Below are 17,097 nucleotides of genomic sequence, written 5' to 3' on the forward strand. Positions count from 1 at the left end.
ACCTGAACATCTATGGCTAACTGATATTTGACAAGACTGCCAAGTCCACTCAACTGGGACAGAATAATCTCTTCAACAAATGGTGCTGGGAGAACTGGATATTCATATCCGAAAGAATGAAAGAAGATTCTTATCTTAAGTCCTAAATAAAAATTAACTCAAGATGGATCAAAGTTCTATAAGGGCCTGGACCATAAACTTCCTAGAAGATAATGTAGGAAATTATGTGTGAGATCTTGTGTCAGGCAATGTTTTTAGAAACTGTACACCCAAAGCACAAACAATGAAAGAAAAAATAAATAAATGGAACCTCCTCAAAATTGAAAACTTTTGTGCTTTAGAGTACTTTGTCAAGAAAGTTAAAAAGGCAGCCTACTCAATGGGAAAAAATATTTGGAAACCACATATCCCATAAGGGTCTAATATCCAGCATATATAAAGAAATCTTATAAATCAACAATAAAAAGAAAAACATCCAATTTAAAAATGGGCAAACATTTATCCAAAGAGGAAAAAAGCACTTGGAAAGGTGCAAATCAAAACCATAACTAAGTATAGTGAACATACTCATGGAGGTAGAGTCGAGAAGATGGGCTACCAAAAGATTAGAATGGGAATAGAGAATGGTGAGCCTATATTCAATCTGGGCAGAATTTATAATTAGGTTGATTGTAATGGTTTGGAAACAGGTGGAGGTGATGGTGGCATAGCCATGTGAGTATAATTAACAGCACTGAAGTGTGTGTGAATATGGTTGAAAGGGGGAAGTTTTGGGTCATAGATGTTGCTAGAAGGAAAGCTAGAGGATAAAATGAGGGGTTGTATACACACTGGACTCTGGTGGCTGAGGATTGTGGTTAATACAAATATAAAAATGTTCTTTCAGGATCTAGAACAAAAGTCTGTCGCTAGTACAGGTGTTGCTAGTGGGGTGTTATATGAAGAAAAATGCACCTAAAGCTTACTTCTAAGGGATATGAATATATGCTTGTTGCCATAGGGTTTTTTTTTCTGGATAGATAGGGGCTCATATAGTAGTTAACAAAATATTAATCAATATTAAACCAATTTCTTTCCTCTGCCCCATAGTGTCTGTGTCTCTTCTCAGCCTGAAGCAGTCAGAGCAGACATCATCCCAAATTTCTCAAGATTGAGGAATGGAGAAAAATAAAGGCAGATTATAGCCATATTTGAGAAGTTGTTTGGCACCAGGAGACACAGATCACATAGGTGCTGCAGTTGCCATTGGACAGGCAGCCATCACAGCAGTATTACTTTTTGCTAGGGATGTTGACATTACAGTAGCCGTTGACCAACAAATCCTCCCTTTCACAAACATATCCCAGTTCATTCATGAAGAGGTGCTTCTCTTGAATGGAATTATGCCACTGATTGCCTGGTTAACTGCTATAGCCCAAGTTCAACTGCACTTCCCATGGAATGGGCTAATCATGGTCATGAAACTGGAGGAGATTACAAACTCTTACTGCCTTTCTCCTCTTTTTCCCCAGAAGCTGGCCACGTCATGGTCACCTAGTTCACCATCCTGGTGCAGAGGCAGGGCACGGTGGCTGGGACATGGCCCCCGTGAGCTGGGCAGCTCCATCCCTAGCAGTGGAGTCCGTCTGCCCTGCAGTCCAGCCTGCTCCCACTCCACTGTTTTTACTAATCAGCATGGCAATGTCTTCCTCATTTCTTTCTTCACTGAACGCTTTACACATAGTCTGTTAGTCATCTCTGGATTGATGTCTTGTCTTCTGTGACTGATGGAGTGGCAACCCCACCCCTCCCAAGCCCTTGCACAGTGGACGTGCTCTACTGGAACACTGGGATGTAGGCTGCACCCTCTCCAAGCATAGGGATGTCAGTGATGATCACACTAATTACGGTCCTGTATGAAGTTCTTTAGTGCCTCTTAAACAAGAACTAAGCTCACTTGTCTCATTGCTGCAGTTTACCATCTGTTCTGTTATATTGGACTTGCATTCATAAGAAATTAAGAAATCTTACATTGTCCCAAATCATGATCTAAAAGAAATTGTTTGACTAGCAAAAGGGAGGTTAAGGATTAGGCAGTTTCAAACTCACAATAACAAAGGTGTTTTTCCTAGAGAATATCTTCTAGTGAAAATTAAAAAAAAACAAACTGTGAATGTGTTAGCAAACCCATCATTGAAAAAAACCTGGTGTTTGACTACATATAGCATTTGTTCTGGAATAATAGTAGTCTTAGCTTTCCTTCATTACCAGCACTATTATTAGCAAAGCGTCTTTTACATCTTCCTATTCCTTTTGTCATACATTGTTACAATAAGTCAAATACCAAGTCTCCTTCCCTCTCTTCCCCCACCCCTCCCCAATCCTGCTGTTTTAGGCAGCTGCTTCTCTTATGCTAAGGGGGCTAGTTTCAGATCTAGTAAATTAATAATATGACTAATGCTCATCAAATATTTATCCAATTTGCTACATTAAGAACTCAAGCCTCTGTTTTTTTTCCCCAGGCCTAGACAGCTTAGATCAAACAATAACACTTGTGTTTTAATGTTTTCTTCTGTATCAGGTGATGCAGGCCCAGTGTGTCAAAACAGAAACAGAATTCTACCTCCGCAGCCGAAGTGAGATAGTGCTTGGTGAGGGCTACACCCGGGGAGCCCTTTATTGGCAGTTGAATGACATCTGGCAGGCTCCCTCGTGGGCTTCTCTAGGTAAGCTTTTCAGTGTTTTTTTTGTGAGAGACAGAAAGCAATACCTGCGGGGCGAGGGACTTAGAAAGCACAGTAACTGAGAGGTAATATTAACCCAAAGAGAAATATAGCCAAAAGAGGCAGTTCTTCTGCAGCCACTGTGAGCTCTGGCTGCCCCACCTACTTTATCTTCCCATGAGCCTTGGAGACAGCTTAATTATGGGTTCTGTGCTTTGGAAAGTCACAACAGCAAGCTGAGTAGGGAGATCTTAGCTATATGTCTTAAAATTATTGCTTGGAGTTTTGAATTTATTTAAGAGGCTGTTCCAGGACAAAAGGAACATGACCTTAAGCACCCCTACTTCAATTTAGGAGGATTTTCAACTAAATCTTAAAGTGCCCCTTTCTCTGACTCCCTTCTATTAATAAGTCCATATGCTCATCTCTGTTTTGCCCTATTTATCTCTTGGGGGGAAAGGTAGTAGACTCAGGAATCCATATAGGAAATGTTAGTTCATTCGGTCTTCACTATAAGTTTGAAGCAAATTTCAGTTACTAATATGAACAGTAGTTTGGAGTGAAAAATGAGGCAAAGCCATGGAAAAGGCTGTTTTTCTGCATGAGGCTCTTAAACTGGCCATTACTGCAAATCCAAAGGAATTCATTCCAAATGTACTTTGAGATTATTGCCAAATGGATACCTTTTGCAGGGAATTGGATTTTTGATCAAGTTTCTCAGATGCTTTTCATCAGCACCAACAAGATGAAAGGGTGTTAAATGAGAATCAGGGGTAGAGTGTGGGGGAGTGGCCTTCTGGAATGCTGGAAACCTAGATGGAGATATAGTTTTGAAACTTTGGACACTGACTCCGCTTTCTGCGTGAGGATGAGGTTATGGACTTAATGAAACCGAGTTTGATCTAAGAAACAGGAGAGCCCAGTTTTTTGGAAATCTTCCTTGCAGTGACCTCATCTAGATTATTAGCATGAGTTCTTCAGGAATGTTGAGGTAAGTTTAAGTGAAAGAGTACGACGACAAAGCAAGAATTTGGCTAACCTCTGGTAGGACTCTGCCTGCGTGGATGGCAGAGAATCTAGGCACCAGGGAGAACCTGTGACAAGTACTGCTATATCTGCTCCTGCTCTGCCCAGCCTCACAGCCACTGTTAATTCTATTTAATCAACTTAGTAAATCCAGTACTTATAGTGTATATGGAGGGTGAGGGAGAAGTATACTTAAGAGCAATCAGTACCTACTTAGAATTTATAGGCTCTTATATATTTCTTTTAAAAATTAGTCTCATTATATCTTCATAAATATTAAAATCTAGCTGGACAATAACAACTAAAAGAATAAAATATCTAAGAATAAATTTAACCAAGAATGTAAAGTACTGTACATGGAAAGCTACAAAACATTGCATTATGTATCCTGCCATAAGCCACTAAATGGACTGGGGGAGAGTGTAAACTATAATCCATGCAGTGCAGCAGTGCTCCAAAATGTATTCACCAAATGCAATGAATGTGCCACAATGATGAAATTGGTTGATGATGTGGGAGGAGTGAGGGGATTGGGGTGTGGGGTATTATGGGAACCTCTTATATTTTTTAGTGTAACATTTTTTGTGATCTATGTATCTTAAAAAAAAAAAGATAAAAATTAAAAAATAAAATTGTGGTATATAAAAAAACATTGCTGAAATTAAAGAATATCTAAATAAATAGAAAAGCATCCTGCGTTCATGGATTGGAAGAATTAGTACTGTTAAAATGTCAATACTAAGCAATTTACAGATGCAACACAATCGGAATCAAAATTCCAAAAGCCTTTGAAGAAGTGGAAGAGACAGGTACTAAATTCATATGGAAGGGCAAGGGGTCTCAGATAGCCAAAACCATCTTGATAAGGAAGAATGAAGTTGGAGAGCCCACAAACCTGATCTTAAAACTTATTACAAAGCCACAGTAATCAAAACAGAATGGTACTGGAACAAGGACAGTCATATAGACCAACAGAATCAAATTGAGAACTCAGAAATCAACTCTCCCATTTATGGTCAGCTGATATTTAACAAGGGTGTGCCAAGTCCAATTAATTGGGAAAGAATAGTCTCTTCAACAAAAGGTTGGGAAACTGGGTATCCACATGGAAAAGAATGAATGTGGATGCCGATCTCATACCATATACAAAATTGAACTAAAATGGATCAAAAACCTAAATATAAGAGTTAAAACTGTACAACTCCTGGGAGAAATCATAGGGCAATATCTTCAGGATCTTGTATTAGGCAATAAATTCTTAGACTTTCCACCAAAATTATAAACAACAAAAGAAAAAATAGATAAATCCAACTTCATCAAAATTAAAAACTTTGTGCATCAAAGGGCATTACCTAGAAAGTGAAAAGACAACCTACAGAATGGCAGAAATTATTTGGAAACCATATAACTGATAAGAGTTTACTATCCAGAATATATAAAGAACTCCTACAACTCAACAATACAATGACAAATGACCTAATTGAATAATGGACCAAGGTTTGAATAGATATTTCTCCAAAGAAATTATACAGGGAAGCGGACTTGGCCCAGTGGTTAGGGCGTCCGTCTATCACATGAGAGGTCCGCGATTCAAACCCTGGGCCTCCTTGACCCATGTGGAGCTCGCCCATGTGCAGTGCTGATGCACGCAAGGAATGCCATGTGACGCAGGGGTGTCCCCCCCACGTAGGGGAGCCCCATGTGCAAGTAGTGCGCCCCTTAAGGAGAGCTGCCCAGCGCGAAAGAAAGTGCAGCCTGTGCGGACAAACAACAGAAGCGGACAAAGAAGAACATGCAGCAAATAGACATAGATAACAGACAACTGGGGCAGGGGGCGGGGAAGGGGAGAGAAATAAATAAAACAAACAAATCTTAAAAAAAAAGAAATTATACAAATAACCAATAAACACATGAAAAGATGCTCAACATTATTAGCTTTTAGAAAAATGCAAATCAAAACTGTGATGAGATATCACTTCACACTGACTAAAATGTCCATTATTTAAAAAATGAAAAATAACAAATATTGACAAAAAAAGAAATAGAAACCTTTATACAATGTTAGTTTGGCAGTTCCTCAGATAATTAGGTAGGGGATTACCAAATTACCATTTGACCTGTTGATTCCATTTCTAGTTGTATACCCAAAGGAATTGAAGGCAAGGACTTGAACAGATATCTGTGCACAAGTGCTTATAACAGCATTGGATGGAAACAACCCAAATGTCCATCAACAGATGAATGGAAAAACATGCAGTGTAATATTATTCAGCCCTAAAAAGGAATTAAGTTCTAATACATGCTACAACATGGATGAACCTTGGAGACCTCATGTTGAGTGAAATAAGCCAGACACAAAGGGACAAACGTTGTATGATTTCACTTAAATTAATAAGGAGAATATGAAAATTCATTGATTGAAAGTAGATTACAAGTTACCAGAGACAGGGCAGGGTCTGGGGAGTCAATGTTTAATGGTTGCAGAGTTTCTCTTTGAGGCGATGAAATGTTTTGATAATGGATGATAGTGGTGGTGGCACAGAATTGTGAATGTAATTAATACTCATGAATTCTATACTTGAAAGTGGTTAAAATGGAAAGTTTCATGGTGTATAAATATGTTCTCACAATAAAAAATATATACCTGGGCATTTTGCTTGAAACTTGGATAGATGTCTTACCAGATGCACAGAAACTCTAAATTTAAGTGCTTTACAAGTCACTCCACCAAAATGCTCATCAAAGTATCCTTTTATGAAAGCACTTTGTAAGTTCTGGATCTATGGTCTTTTGTTTTAGTTGTGACTTTCAGTTCAGACTCCTAGGCCAAATTCATTTTGCAATAAATACTCTGGCATAAAAACTTCATATTTCATACATTTTATAAGATACATATTTAAAAACTCAATAGTCTAATAATAGACTATTAAGGGGAAATGTTCTCATTGCACCATTCATTATTATACAAGTTGATTGTACAGTTGCTTTTTTTTTTGGTGGGTGGTTAAGTTTTCTTTCTTATTCATGAGTAATGTTTGGAAAGGTAAGTAAAGAAGTGCTTGGAAAGAAGTTATATTCAAGTCTCCAAAGAATCTTACAGAAACATGTTGACAGATTGAATTTAGAGTTTGGAAGTAACTTCTATCTTTACAGTTGCTTAATTTTTACTTTTTTTTTTCTTTTTCTTTACCAAACATTTGAATTGATAGTACTAAAGCAATAAAGTCCTTGGTAGTAGGAGAAATAAAAGGCATGATGTATCCACTGGCTGTTGCCGCAGTAATACCACATAAAAAGCGAACACAAATTCCCAGTGGTGGACAATAAGCACGTACTTCTTGTGCATCTGTAAAGTGGCTGGGGCATCTTTGCTGATCTCCGCTGGGCGTGCTCATGTGGGTTGGTTGGGGTTAGCTGACCAGGGCAGGGCGTGACATGCAGTGGTAGAGAGACGCTGCTTCAAATCGTGGTCGAACTGGGTTTGGCTTCTTAGTGCAGATTGGACTCATGTACATTCTGGGGTCCATGCTGAAGGAGAAGCAACCACCCTGGAAGTTTTCCTCTTGACAACAACGGAGGCACAAGAGAGATGCCCATCATGTAAACACATTTCAAACCCCATGCTTGTGTCTCATCTGTTAACATCCCATTGAACAGTCAGTCACATGCCTGAGCCCAAATCAAGGGGGACAGTTAGGGGTGAGGAGAGTGGATGGAGGAAAGAGTGAACATTCAAACAGTATCGAATCTATCACATGTAGCTTTTAAGGCTTTGCCCAGAGTTACAGAACTAATGGCAAAACCAGAAATCACATGTGTTTGGTCTGTAATTTAGTCCATGACATGGAGAGTATTACGTTGGTACCCACACGGTGTCACTGGTTAGTGACCTAATCAGTGTGTGTCATCGCAGGCTTTTGCTTTAATTCCTATTCTCTGGAATCTAGTGTATTTTTGATCTTGATCTCTAGAACCACACATTTAGTCTTTACCCTGTAATGGATGTCACACATGGTACTGTGTAAGTCACGGCAGGTCTAAGGCATCTTCCATTTATGAGAAAACTTTCCAAAAATAAGTCCTAGTTCACCTTATATATCCAATAAGAAAGGTCTCTCCACCCTCCCACCCCTTGTTATTGTTTTTAAGAGGAAATACTGAGAGTTGGAATTGACGTGCTGAGAGGTGAAATTTGCAAAACCTTAAAAGAAATGAGTTTTATCTGAACTTCAAAACCACATTCTTCCATCTCAACAACTAGCACTGTACCTTCTGGCATGCTTGCTCTCTCTCTGAAGTTGCTGAGTGCAGCGCTTTGTGGGGAAGGATCTTCCCTCTGAAACAGAGGGATGTTGAGAAAAGAAGATGCTAAAAGATTTTTAAATTTGTGGGTTTAGCATACAAGGCATGCCAACAAGAGGCAGAACTGAGGATCTCAACAGCTTCTAATTATATGTGAGGAATTGCTATTGACTGTCATCAGTTTGGATGACTTCCTGCAGTCTGAACTTGCCAGCCATATTTTTTAAGTGGTTGTTTTGGTATGCTCAGAGGGTTTTGTGCCTACGGGAAAAGTAGACCTTAAGTTCTAAATAATTCTTATAAGTGGACATTGTAACCTGTTAAATGCTACTGATTTTCTTCCTCATATGTATATAGTGAAGAGGAATGTTGGCCCATTGAGTTTCTGGAAGCAGAATTGCATACAAGGAAGTGTTAGTTTGGGGTAGGATCTGAGCTCAGTATACTGTCTTCTGCATGTTTGGCTCCACTGCCTGAGTCTCTCCTCATTTGTAAAATGGAATGTTAATGCCTACCTCACTCAGATGTTGTGGATATTACGTGAGAAAATGTGTAAAACGCTCCTGGAACCCTCCCTGCCTCACAGTCCTCAACAAATGTGGGTTCCCACCACGGTTGGCTCTCCCTCTTCCTGTTGATGCGTGAGTACTCCTGGAATCATTATGATAAGCTACATACTGCTAGGTCATGTGGATAACAGCTCTCTGACTTCAGAGACTGCTCATCTCATAACATTCTTATTTTCAGAGTATGGAGGAAAGTGGAAAATGCTTCATTACTTTGCCAAGCATTTCTTTGCTCCACTGTTGCCAGTGGGCTTTGAAGATGATAGTGTGTTTTATGTCTATGGTGTGTCAGACCTTCACTCAGACCACAAGGTGACGCTTAATGTAAGTTATTTGACTTTTTCCTTTAAGATAGGAGACTTTTAGATTATTTCTTTGGTGATTTAGTGATATCTTTTGGGAAAAAAAAGAAATTAGTTTTCTACTGAAATTTTTTAGGTGCCTGTGGTGAAAAATGGGTTGTCCTTGGAGTCAGGATACCTATAGTCAGGTTAAAGTTCTGTCATTTATTATGTGACCCTAAGCAAAAACCCTTAATGTCTTGGTGACTCAGTTTCCTCATCTGTAAAATGAATACAGACTGTCTTCTTAAAGGATTGCTTTGGGAAGTAAATGAAATAGTAAAAAATGAATTAAAAACTGTAAAGTGCCACTTAAATGTAAGTTTATTTATAATCATGAGAAGCTGGAAATAGCCCAAACGTTACCAAAGAAATGGTTAGGGGAGAGGGTGTAGCTCAGTGGTTGAGTGCTTGGTTCCCTATATGAGGTCTTGGGTTCAATCCCCAGTACTACCTAAAAATAATAATAATAATAAAAAGTTAAAATATAGTATGTTAAAGTGGCAATCAGGAAAACTATTCAGAATGAGTATGTGGAAAAATAAACTTGCATGTCAAAAAGAGAATGTAGAGACGCAAAGAAGTCTTAGGTGACTATAGATTGCATTAATAATACTGAAAATAGGTTATGTTTATGGAATAATCATGATTTGCCTTCCATGGATTATTTAATTTAATCCTCACAACAGCTTTGTGATGAGGTAAGTGCTGTTATTATTTTCATTTTCATTTTCATTTATGAAGAAACTTGGAGACTTTGGGAAGATGAGTAACTTGCTCAAAGTCACATAACTAGTACTTAGGGGACTGGAATTAAAACTCAGGTTTCATAGCCTATTAACTATTTCTACTGAGCTGTTCTCTACCTATTTTACCACTCTTATTCTCTAAAAAGGAAAACCAACAGTGTTTATTTTTACTCTGTTTTCTTTTTCCTCAGGTAAGAGTCCACACGTGGAGTTCCTTGGAGCCTTTGTGTTCTCGTGTGACTAAAGATTTAGTGATTAAAGCAGGGGAGGCCATTCCCCTCTATCACGAACGTGTGCCTGACTTGCTGAGGAGGTGTCGGAATTGTACACGGCAAAGCTGTGTGGTTTCCTTTTACCTTTCCACTGACAGCCAACTCTTGAGCCCAATCAACTATCACTTCCTGTCCTCACTGAAGGTGGCCGTGGGGCTTCGGAAGGCACTTATCACTGTAAGGCCCAGTCATCTAGAGTTACTGTGGCCTTAGGGATCTGTCCTGTTCCTGGGGCAAGCGTGTTGCATCTTGCTTTTTGCAGATGTTCCCACTTGGTACTCAGTGGGAAATTTCACCCTTGCCCACTGGAAGCAAAGATCACGTGATTTTTATTTCTAATTCAGCATTTGTCAAAGTTTTTGGGTACCTTCACTCCTGGCCTGTCCCTTTCCTTGGTGGGGTTGGTGCAGAGACTGTAGAGGCAGCAGTCATCTCACTGTTTGCACCTCCGTGAGGTGCCAGGCCCTGTTCTAGGCGCTTTTCTGCATCGTGTCTGGTTTTCACAGCAACCGTCAAGTATTGTCATCTTCATTTGGAGAAGTTACGAAATGCAGTCAAGGTCCAGTAGCTAGGAAGCATCAGCGCCCATTTGCAGCAGTCTAATTTTGAATTTCATGTAGTCTATTAATATTCACTCTAATCTCTGATTTATTGCTTCAGAGTAACTTAATCACCAAATCTCTTTATAATTGTTAAGGAAAAAAGGGGAGATAAGGATGTGTTGTTATAAAAATTGTGTAGCTGGAGGATATAGATCTGCCTAGTTTTTGAAAACCTTTCTTTTCTGCCCCCTCCACACAAAGAAATTGAAAATATTTTTTCTGGAAAGTCCCATTCTCTATTCTTAGTGAATTTTTCATTTGTTTTGTACTTTAACATAATTGAGAAGGCTTAAATGAGAGGGTTTTTTACATTTACTTTAGAAATAATCATATAAAAATGCTTACTCTGTATTATATTTGAAAGAGGCCTGAGAATTGGAAGCCTGTCTTCTTTCCAAATGAATCATGAAATATTCACATAACGTCTAAGTTATCTGTTATAGTTGTTGCAGACACATAGGAAGGAAATGACATACACTTATCTAGCTGCTTTCCAGAAGAGCACACACACCCAAATGTAGTGGGCAAATTTTCTGGTCTCTAGTCATATGAAAACAATTTCTTTCTCTTAGCTAGGCCTTCATTACCTTGATATAAATGGGAGGTGGGAAAGGAGTAGGGCGTCCTTCTTTGTCCTGCCTCATTTGAATTTCAGTGAGATCTGTCCTTCCTAATAGTAGTAAAAAAAAAAAAAAGGATGCATTTAATACAGCGTTAATGTAGGCTGGTACTTGGGTATCCTATCTCAAGAGAGATGCCAGAAATTTGCTTTCTCAGCTTCCCTGAAGCCAGGATGCAGGCATGCGTCCCAGGCTCTGTAGTCAGAGGCACAGAGATGAGTTTCCAGTTGGAAGAAGTCAGTGAGAGCGAGCCTGGTGTCAGTGTCCCTTCTGTGCTTAGCCTTGGAGCAGCTGTGGCCACAGGCCACCTCCTAGGCGTGCCTGCGGCTGCTTTAGGAACTTCACTGGAATAGCGTCACAGCTGATTTGGAAATCTGAGTGTTGTTTCTGGCATCTAGCCCCAATTCTGGTCTCTGCCCCTACCTAAAAAAATGAATAGTTTTTTTTCCCACTTCCAACCAAGTTGGTTCTCTTGTTGACTCAGAATCCTGACTGATGATCATGAAAGTGTATAAGGCTAAAATTATGTGTAGCAAAAATTACCTTTTGAAATTCATGATGTCACATGTAATATATAAAGTATGATCATGCAGAGTAGCATGTATGCATGTTGAGGAACCCTGTGGCCTGACAAATGCACAACTTTAAATATGAGGTCACACTTAACTCGATGCTCACTGCATGAGGCTCATGGGCGCATTTCATCCCCCTCAGTGCGTGTGCTAATTTGCTAATTGAGTGGTCTGGAACCTGCACAATTTACACTGTGCTCACTTTTTGCTGAGATTGTTTGAAATACATGCAAGTTTAAAATGCTAAATGTAACTTTACTGTACTATGCACAGTAAAATTTATTTTATTTTTAAATAAAAGAGAGAGAGCTCTACTCAGAGCTTTCGTAAATGCCTGGCAGGCTGCTTTCTAGATTGCTGGATCTTTTCTGAAGGATAGAATGTAAGCTTCATGGTTCTGTTCTGCAGCTAGGACCAGATATAGCCTTAGAAAGTCATCTAAACCACCTAACCCTTAGGCAAAAATGTTCTCTTTTGTGGAGCAGGTGTAACTCAGTGGTTGAGTGTGGGCTTCACTTGTATGAGGTCCTAGGTTCAATCCCTTGTATCGCACTATTAAAAAAAGTTCTCTCTTGATGATACGGTGAGAAAAACTGTCAAGGAGACAAGGCTTTGAGCATACCTGAGATAGTCTCCCAAATAATTGGAGAGAACATATTTCCTTGGTTTGGCATTACAACTTGGTAGTTTTCCACACCCTTAAATACTTTTCCACTTACTTTTAAGTGTTTGAAGCAGTGCATGATTTTAGCAGTTGAGAACCAAATTTGTATGAAATGTAGTCCTTACTAGGCTGACATAAATGTTGTGATAGGCATTGTAGAAAGGAATAGCTCTTCCTCATGCTTCTCTTTATTTTCCTTTTTCTTTCAGGCTACCATCTCTCCGCAGAATGGCACATTTGCCTTTGATCTGGAGACCTCAGCTGTTGCTCCCTTTGTTTGGTTGGATGTAGGAAGCATTCCAGGGAGATTTAGTGACAACGGTTTCCTCATGACTGAGAAGACACGGACTATATTGTTTTACCCTTGGAAGCCCACCAGCAAAAAAGAACTGGAACATTCTTTTCATGTGACTTCCCTGACAGATATTTACTGAGGGAATCCAGGTTGTATTTTCAGTGGACACTGGAAAGCATCCAAGTCAAGCTGAAGAAGCTGATTGCTGTTATGCATCTGATCACTCATTCCTTGAAGAGTTTGTACAGTAGATACTCTCAGGGAAGGTAGGGAAGATTGATTACTCTGGTAATATCCTGAAACAAAGCTGTGCCTAGGTGTTCTTAAAATTTAGCCCTTTACCTCACAACTGTAGCACCAAATGAACAAATTAGAGCCAGCCAGCCTCTTCCTATTCAGGAAAAATGTCCACACTTGTCACCCTTTCAGAGACTCACAGAGATGTGACCATTGCAGTATCTCTTGAACCAAACATGGAAGGTTTTAAGGTGATATAGGCCACTCACAATCAACTTGGAGAAATACCAAATAATCTAATGAAGTTGCTTTATTATTATTTCCAGAGGAAATGGAGGTGCAGGTGTCACACAAAAAAGCAATTTCTTGGTGATAACCATGTTTGTTATTGTTGCTGGACAGTTCAGGGAGTTGTTGTTCCCAGTGTACCTCGGAGGCAGAAGAACCCCCCCCCCCTCATTTTCCATATTGTTCAAAAGTATTTTTTGAACACTTCTTTTTTTAAAGTGATCCTCCTTTGAAAGTAAACTCACATTGAAATGGTGTCACTGTGGTCACTCTGGGATTTTGTGGATTCCCTGACATTGATCATCACCCAAGATTGTGTGTGGGCTTCAGATTTGGCTAAACCCAATGACTTTCCAATTCAAAGGCAGTGATTTGAATTTAGACTTGTTGACCCTGGCAGCGAAGTGATGTTTCCTTTATCTTGAATTTAAATCATTTTATTTATACTGATTAAATACTAGTTGCTAGCAAATTCTTTCATTATCGAATTCATCAAATTACATGGATAGTAAAGCAAATGGGCAAAATTTTAATAAGCAGATAATTTGAGTAAAAGTATATGGAAATTTTTCATACTGCTCTTGCATCTTTGCTGTAAGTTTGAAATTATATCAAAAGTTACAAGTTACATTAAATGCATTGACAATATGATATTTTATCTGTCTTGTTTAGTCAATCATTCTATGAACATTTATTTTGTATAATACTGTGCATTCGTTTCCATTAAATTCAAGCCAAGTCATTATTCTATTTGATAAACTGGGAGTGTTCTAAGAATCTGGGCTAAGAAATTTGAGATGTTTTTTCTGGGAAGAATCATGTACGTGTTACGGAATGTGCCAGCAATGAGTGTTTGTCTTTGAAATTGAGATTCGTTAGATAATGATTCTGGTTTTAAAACAGGGAAGCATCAGGTAATGGTTCAGTGGCTCCGAAAAGAACATAAGTCTTGACAAACTAGCCCTCTCCTTCAATATCCAAGAGTCTCCTTATTTTATGTGTTATTTCAAGGTTTAAAAAAGAAGCCTTATGAAAGGGGGTGTGAATCAGAAAATTCTTTTTTGATAAATGTATCATTTCTTTGTAACTACTGAAAATCCTGTTCTATCAAAATGTTGTTGGGGATAGGAAGGAAACTCTTCTTCATTTAGGTGACCATATTCTGTGCTGGGATCTCTGTGAGGTGGGCTTTGAGTTCATGAGCCAGAGCTTCCATTGCGCTTCTGCCCTAACTAGTTCGGTTACCTTAATCAAGTTATTTAACTTCTATGTTCAGTTTTCTTGTGGTAATATGGGAATAGTAACATTCACCTTGTACATTTGTTTTGAAGATTAAATAAAATCCTGTACCTAAAGGGCTTAGCCCAGTGCTGGCATTTGGTAAGTGTTCTGTAAATGGATGTTCCAACTCTGGCATGATGTAGTGTCCCAGAGCGCGCAGGGCTTCGAGCCGTACTTTTCTGGATTCAAATCTGGTTTCTGAGGTTTCATAGCTGTTTGACCTCGGGCAGCAACTTGACCTTTTGAATTTTTAGTTCCCTTGTCTGTAAATATAGATAATCCCTCATCTTGAAAAGTAGTTGTGGGACTAAACAAATAGTGTTTGTACCAAAATAAATTCTAAATAAATGGTGATTGTACTTTTTCAACATCATGATCTCTGACACCCAGTTCATCTTGTGAAGCAATAGTGAAAATGAAGCAAATAAAAGCAAATACAAGAGGAAATACAAATGGCCAAAAAGCACATGAAAAAAATGCTCCCTATCATTAGCTACTAGGGAAATGCAAATCAAAAATGACAATAAGGTCATCTCACACTGCATAGAACAGTCATTATGAAGAAAACAGAAAACACTAAATGCTGGAGAGAATGTGGAGGAATAGGAACATTCCTTCACTGTTGTGGGGTTGTAAAATGGTGCAGCCTTTGTGGAAGACAGTTTGGCCATTCCTCAGGAAGCTAAATATAGAACTGTGATATGATCCAGCAATTCCTCCATTAGGAATATATCCAGAAGAGCCAAAAACTGACACAAACAGACATCTGCACACTGATGTTTATAGCGGCGTTATTCACAATTGCCAAAAGATGGAAACAAACCATGTGTCCATCAACCTATGAATAGATAAACAAAATGTGGTATATATATATGATGGAAAACTATGCTGCAGTAAGAAGAAATGAAATTGGGACTCACGTGAAAACATGGATGAACCTTGAAGACATTATGCTAAGTGATGTAAGCCAGACAAAAAAGTATAAATATTGCATGGTCTCGTTAATGTGAACTAAATAGAAAGAATTAGTGAATGGAGTTAAAACCTAGAGTATAGGTGATTAGTAGATAAGAGAAGGGCTAAGAAGGTCTATTGATTCTTAATGTATGTAGAAGTTTTAATTAACTTGATTGTAAAAGTGTGGAAATGGATTGAGTTGATGGTAACATATTATAGTGAGTAGCAGCTGATTATAAATGGGATTGTGTCTGAAAATGTAGTCGAGGGATGTAAACGTCAATTGAAAGAAAGCTAGAGAATAATCTAGGGAGTGAATAACACAGTAAATCTAGAGGTGGATGAGAATTGTGATTGATGGTACAGATGCAAGAGTGTCCTCCTCTGACTAGAGCAGATGTTTGTCCCTATTGCAGGGTAGTAGGAATGTGGAGAAGCATGAGAACAATATAATTGGTGTGACCTATGGCTATGGACTATGGTTAACAGCAATACTGTAATGCTCTTGTATCAATGGCAAAGATGTACTGTGTTGATAATGGGGGTGGGGGAGATATGGAAAAAGTGTGCCAAATGTATGCTATGGTTGGTGGTAATAGTCTGATGATACTATTGGTGAAGGGGTATTATATGGGAATTCTACACATGCGCATGATTGTTTTGTAAGTTCACAACCTCTGTAATAAAAATATATTTCAGAAAATAATTGGATGTGTTGAGAGAAGAATTCACCAAATGTAAGATTTGGACTATAGTTAGTAATATTTTGATGATACTTTTGCATAGTTTGTAACAGATGTTTCACAAAAATGCAAGGTGTTGGTTGTGGGGTAATATATGGGACTCCTGTATGATGGTATACATGTTTATTTTGTAAGTTCACAATTTTTACTATACACTTATTGTTTACATGGGTATATGTATGAATGATATACTTAAAAAAAAAGCAAATGGCTTTTTAAAGTTATTTCTAAAGAGGGGAAAGAGATATTAGGAAAGAATGTATTTGTAAAGGAAAAATTAATGAATGAATATAAATATATGTTGACATCTATAAAAGGAATGAAATATGCTGTAAACATATTTCTGTAAGAGAATAATAATAAGTAAAACATTCTTCCATGGTTAATTCTTCATTTATGACACTATGGTTAGTCAATTCTACCATTTTAATTGATTTATTTTTCTACATTACTTGGAATACAGTTTAATATACTTATTCTTGTTTTTTATTTCACAGAAGGATTTTCTCTTATCAGTTATGCAAACAGTAATAGAAGGGCTATAAAGAGCAGGACCAGGTCCTTCCCACATTCCTGAGCCAATATGTTGATAAGTGGTCAGCTCACAGCATCATAGCTGCTCATTTCAGAACAACCAGGGCAATAAAAATGATAATTTTCTCATTCACATGAACTCCTTTTAGTCTCCCCCCCACCCTCCTTCTTGACTTTTCACTGTAAGACATTTTTAAACCATGGGAAGTCACTTGGAAAATAAGTAGGAAGATTTTGTTCTCTGTTGGAATGAAGATGACCTGGAGCACAGGAGAAATAAAGATATGTTACCCAAACATTTCTAAAGTGACAACTTGAGACTGAAAGGATATTCTCTTGGGTTACT

General features: G+C 38.4%; 1 protein-coding gene across 2 annotated transcripts in view; it reads left to right on the top strand.

Moving 5' to 3' along the window:
* MANBA (mannosidase beta) overlaps positions 1–16,590 on the top strand; it is a 140,269-nt gene extending 123,679 nt beyond the window's left edge. For both annotated transcript variants that reach the window (XM_004459862.4, XM_071215333.1), the window contains exons 14-17: positions 2,561–2,705; positions 8,778–8,920; positions 9,878–10,135; positions 12,626–16,590. In XM_004459862.4, coding sequence (XP_004459919.2) covers positions 2,561–2,705; positions 8,778–8,920; positions 9,878–10,135; positions 12,626–12,850 — 771 coding nt within the window. In that variant the 3' untranslated portion in view covers positions 12,851–16,590. The remainder of the gene's footprint in view (positions 1–2,560; positions 2,706–8,777; positions 8,921–9,877; positions 10,136–12,625) is intronic.
* Positions 16,591–17,097: the final 507 nt, after the last annotated feature.

Source organism: Dasypus novemcinctus, chromosome 1 (genome assembly GCF_030445035.2).
Source record: "Dasypus novemcinctus isolate mDasNov1 chromosome 1, mDasNov1.1.hap2, whole genome shotgun sequence".
Taxonomy (NCBI): Eukaryota; Metazoa; Chordata; class Mammalia; order Cingulata; family Dasypodidae; genus Dasypus; species Dasypus novemcinctus.